General features: G+C 44.0%; 1 protein-coding gene across 1 annotated transcript; it reads right to left on the bottom strand.

Annotated features, from left to right (window-relative positions):
* Positions 1 to 511: 511 nt before the first annotated feature.
* Positions 512 to 1684, bottom strand: LOC108121668 (uncharacterized). Its single transcript, XM_017235920.3, has 2 exons — positions 1494 to 1684; positions 512 to 1437 (listed from the first exon to the last, which is right to left on the bottom strand). The coding sequence occupies exon 2, from the start codon at positions 1424 to 1426 to the stop codon at positions 668 to 670; it is 759 nt and encodes a 252-aa protein (XP_017091409.2). The 5' UTR covers positions 1427 to 1437; positions 1494 to 1684; the 3' UTR covers positions 512 to 667.
* Positions 1685 to 5551: the final 3867 nt, after the last annotated feature.

Genomic DNA, 5551 nt, shown 5'->3' with positions numbered 1-5551 from the left:
GCAGCAGCAAGTGCAACTGTCAACTATTAAATGACATTTAACATGCCCACGAAGTGCTGCCGGGATGGGGTGGAGGCAGCCGAGGGCGGATAAGACACGACGCCACCCCCACACCCTCCGCGCACGGTCCGAGTTTGCGACTGTCAGCGGCAAGATATGGCGGCATTAGTTTCTTAAAATATCACTTCAAATTTCAAATCAAGTCATCATCAGCAGCAGCAGCACCGTGTTCCGCTCGCACATGATATATATCCGCCCGATCCGCTCACTTCTCTCTCTCTCACCCGCTGATTTTTTTTTTTTTTTTTATCAGAGCAAGTGTATGGATAATTTCAATTATAATTTATATGCGATCACAATGCTATTTTTAGCCAAATGGCTTGCTGGAGGCTGCTGGACAGGCACTGATTGGAACTCAAATCTAATCTAAATTGTTTTCATCAGAATGCAACGGTTGGAGGAATGCAACAAGTCCTCTATCCCCCCCCAGTCCCCATTAAAAAATTAAAGGTTTTTCAATTTTGAATTTATATTTTTTTTTTCGTTACAAAAAGAGGGGGGTCCTAAATTATAAAAATATGTCCTAAATTATAATGCCAAAAAAATTATTCTACTACAATCCGACAGTTAGTAGCGCGCTAGCGGGGGTCCTTGGAGTCCATGGGGTTTAGTTGGCGCCGTTTGACGGGGTGGTGGTGGTGCCAGAGGTGGAGGTGGCCGCTTTGGAGGGGGTGGTGGTTTTGGTGGTCTGCGACTTGGAAGGGATCTGGGTGGTGGAGGGGGTTTTGTTGGGGATCTGGGAGGTGGAGGAGGTTTTGGATAAGGATAGAGGGATAGAGGGCATGGAGTAGGAGGTGGATGGGTGCGAGTGGTCAGGAGTGCATCTCGATGATTCCAGTTCCAGGTAATGATGCAATAAGAGATCTGCACGCGCCTTCTCTGAGCTCAACTGTCGCCGCACCCGTATCAGCTCCTTGGCCAGCTCCATGGGATCGCTGACCTGCTCCAGAAGGGCCTCCGGGGTGTCGTAGTGTTTGCGGATGGGGTTCTCCGGCGGGGCTGGAGCCGGCACGAACGGCATGCACTGGATGCGTTCCTCTGATTTTGTTTTCTGCTTGTCCAGCAGGTGCTTCAGGTATTCCTGATACTGGGTATTCCGGGTCGCGCGCTGGTCCATCTCGTTTCGTCGGTGGGTGACGATGGGTGCCGGCAGATCTGCCGGCTTGCGGGGCTCCTCCGGCTTGAGCTCCGTCTCCCCATCCTCCGGCAGATTACTGTTGAGGACAGTGGCCGACACCTTGGTGTTGGGGAAACCCTTCTTTAAACCCAACAGTTTCGAGTCCATGCGAATCGACCTCACCACAACCGCGGGTCTCTGCAGCTGCCCCTTCACGGCGCTCACGGTAATGGACTTCAGGGACTGCATAGTGCCTTGAACTGGAAGGGAGTATTGGTTGCCAAACCAACTCACCAAGATGAAAAATAATACTTACCAAACTTTGAAATTGAATTTGAAAAAATAATAATATTTTCGAAAAAAAATATTAATTATTTACACCGTAAAACTAGTGAAAATTAATCTACTGGAGGATTTTGAAAATTAAAATAATATTATTATTTTAGGGCGCTGCTAGAGCTGTGTTGTCGATGTGTTGATACACTTGGATCGAATGATTGTTAGATGGAGCCGAATGTGCTTAGGTCCAAAATATGCCAATTCCAAGGCCTACTATATACCTACCAAAGCCTACTTGAGGCAGAAAATTTTGAAAAAAAACGAAAATAATCGAATGCCATATGGATTGTAGAGAAAGCACGCCATATGAGCATTACCACCCCCCGAACGGTCCACTTTCTGGGCACATTACTCATTCATTTCGAGCCAACGACTTCATCAGGGAATGTGGAATAAAACTACTCTACCAGGCGGTACATATTCGATGAAAAATTAGATTTGCGTTTTGCATACAACTGAGGAGGGGGTGTAGCATACGACCCTCTGATGCCCTCTGACCCTCTGATACACCCATAGCCCGCCCGAAAGCCAGATCCTTTGCCCGAAATCCAAAATAAAAACGAAAGGAAAGCATTTAGATTTCTCCGACTTCTGTGCGACTTGGTATTTTGATTGATTTGAATGTTACGTTGAGTGCGCAGCTCAGCTCGGTCCCGGCTCGGATGTGTGACTGATGATTGATGGACTTGCCCCCATGGTGGAAAAAAAAGAATATGTATCGCTTCCTCTGTTCTGGAGGAGGAGGTAACAAAAGTAATTTCCAGATCCTGACAGGCGAATGTCAAATTCGACGACATGCGAATTTTTATTAAGGAGCCAATTGGAAAGAAAGAAGGAGAATGTGGGTGGTTACACCGGAGGTTACTGCCACCCACTGCCTACTTGGGACCTAACACCTTTCCCACACTTTCCGCTCCTTTCCAAAAAAAAAACAAAGTGAATGACCAGAAGCAGCAGCAGTTCTGGCTGCCACCTTCGAGTGATAAAACCTACTCCTCCGATTTGGTGGCTGACCCACTGAACTTTCCCGCTGGCTGGCAGTTTCCAGAAGCTAACAATATGGCAGTTCACGTGTGGGAGCGCCGTTCACACACAACATAGCCAAGCTCCAAGTACGTGTTGGGGGTCCACTTCCCCCCAAGACAAGGGCCGGATGTGGTTGCGTATAGAGTACGAGAGAGAGAGAGACAGCCTCTCGAGTGGCCCGAAACGCTCGGCATGCAATGCTACTTTCTGTTTGTCTAAGACCGCACCGGGTAACTAAAATAATAACAATAATAGTACATAATACTAACTCAAAACGCCAACTTCCGAAAGCCGAAAGCCGAACTCGGATGCCGTCATTACTCCATTTTTCCACAATTAAAAGGTGGATGATGTCGGTGCTCCCACTCTAGACCCTCAACCAGAGTTGGCCAGTCTCCGGGTTTCTTGAGGGTCTAGGTGAATGTCTTTCCCATCACCCTTCCCCATAGTTCCCTAAGTTTATTTGCTTTTTAATTCCATGTGTGGTAGACCCACCTTCTCCTCCTCCTGGTCTGATGTCAACAGATTATTGGCCCACACGATACTTCCCATCACAAATTACCAGCCTCGATGGGAAATCCATCTATTCAATTCCACCAATCCGACCTTATATCGCTAGTTTCGACTTTGAAAGTCGCTTAACTGACAATTTGGAGCGATAGCGATGGCACGCAACTCCAACTCCTCGGAGTCGGGGGGCGAGTCCATAAAGGATTCAATATAGAAATTAATGTTGCACCGCCTTTCGTGAAAACCTTAAAAAAAAATAAATACAAAAGGGAAAGGCCAAATAAATTACGATAAGCAGCAGGCGGGCCACCCACCGCGAACAACAACTGCCTGGCCAGGATAAACAAGGTCCTGAAGAGGGTGTGGTGAGGGGGGGGAACTGAAAGGATTTCCGAAAGGGGCGAAAAATTGCACCAAAATTAATAAGGAGTAGCCGAAACACAAAAAAATGAAAAAAAAAACACGAAATGGATCGACTTGGAAGGAACAAGTCTTGGAAGAAAGCTATGAGCTTAGGCGACTGTAAGAGTGAGCTGTAACTTCAGGTATATAGTATATATAGTATATAGGTGGTATACTCTATGGTACTAGTACTAAAACTGGCTTTGAGAAGCTATATCTTATAGGTTCTGTACTCTACACTACTATTACTAAAGCAGGTCTTGAGGGGAAAGGTCCAAAATAGTCCAAAACTGTGTTAATTATAGGATTAAAGTTATAAGATGGATATAAGTACCTTATAACTACTAAACCTCATACCACTAGCACTAGTCCTCTATAGAGAAAGTCTCAGGAGAAAGAACTATGGGTGCTTACCTAGACCACAATGATAGGGAATAGGAGGGCTCTCATAGATACTAGTACTAGTATCTAGTACCTTATAGCTACTATCCATCATACCACTAGGACTAGTCCACTTTAAAGAAAGTCTCAGTAGAAAGAACTATGGTTCTTCTTAGACCAGAATTATGGAGAGATCCTTTAGAACCAAAGCTCCCATGCCAGTATCTTATAGCTAGTACCATTACTAGTCCTCAAATACCCCTCGTTTCCGATTGCAGGGCACTCTGGCCAATGGGCTCAAGTTAAAAAATTATTGAAAGTTTATGAAAATAACAGAAGAAGAACAAAAAAAAATTAAGAATGTAAAAGCCAAAAAAAAACAGAAACAACAACAAAGACGAGGAAAATCAGCCAAAAAACACAGTACAACAATTGCTAGCCAGTTTCGGTTGTGGCTTTCTTTTATTCACTTTTTTTTTGCATTTTTTTGGATTTTTTTTTAACAACAGCAACAGACGGTGTCGAAGGGGGTTTTGGCAGTGTGGGTGGTGGGAGCTGGGGGGATGGGGCCGCAAGACAGCGGCATATTGCAGCCTTTGATTCCTTTTCATTTAATTTTCTCCGCTTTTTTTCTGGCGAAAGGATACAGGCGACCGACAGAACAAAAAAAAAAACGGAGGAAAATGAGGAAAGGAAATTTTATTGTTACACCAGAAAAATAACAACAAGAGCAGAGGAAGGGGGGGCTGGAAAAGAGGCAGGGGACGTCGCATTTTGGCTACGTTTCCGTTTCCGTCGAAGACGAAGTCAGAAGCCCAAAGGCCCGCCGTCAAAGTCGAACTCCAGCCATATCGAAGGCGATTACAGGACGAAAAAAAAATATATATTCGGGGCGGGGTCGGGGAATTATAATAACTTTTTTTTCCCAATTTTTTTTTTTTTTTTTGTTTGCTGCTGGTCAACGGCAGCTGGCGGTTCTAGCTGCGGCGGGGGGGTTAAGTTTGGGCCAAGACAGCCGAACGAACGGGCCTTGTTTACATTTTTAATAATGCAAGTCAAGGAAAAAAAAAATTAAAATTAAACATTGAATACTGCGATACTGGGATACTGGAGCCTGTGTGGCCAAAAAGGGGGCTGCGACTCAATAAACAATCGCTATCGCCAACCCTCTCTTTTTTGGTCCTTCGAGCCACTAATGTTTGATGTCTAAGCCCCCTCCGGCTTCGACTGCGACTACAATTTACAATTTTTATTACCCATTTTCTGCGAGTCAAATTAAAAATTAATTACACACTGCAGTGACGGGAGAAAAAAATTTAAAAAAAAAAAAGGAATTCCGAATACAGAAAATTCATAAAAATAAAACGCAGAAATCTTTTTTTTTTTTTTTGATTTCTTAACGCGCTTTTTTTTCTTTGTAATTTTATTGTTGTTGTTCGAAATAATTCAATTAAATGACGCCACACGATGATTGTTCATTGAAACAACAGAAAGAGGGGGGACTGGGGACTTGATATGGTTAGCTGCCAGTTAAAATGTACGACGTAATTAAAAACTTCCTGATTAAGCCCCGAACGAAAGCCAAACGATATAATGAGCCACAAAGACACGGAGAATATTTTCTATACAAAAAATCTTGGAATTAATACTTAAGACTTGAGAAGTGAATTTGTTTTAAGTGTAGCTCAATCTTAAGTTGAAGATCTTTATCAATTA

Source organism: Drosophila bipectinata, chromosome XL (genome assembly GCF_030179905.1).
Source record: "Drosophila bipectinata strain 14024-0381.07 chromosome XL, DbipHiC1v2, whole genome shotgun sequence".
NCBI lineage: Eukaryota > Metazoa > Arthropoda > Insecta > Diptera > Drosophilidae > Drosophila > Drosophila bipectinata.
The sequence above is the reverse complement of the archived record's forward strand: the minus strand, read 5'-3'. Positions and strand labels throughout refer to the sequence as shown.

Excerpts from the sequence above, each read along its gene's own strand:
- LOC108121668 (XM_017235920.3), bottom strand. The coding sequence starts at position 1,426 with ATGCAGTCCCTGAAGTCCATTACCGTGAGCGCCGTGAAGGGGCAGCTG.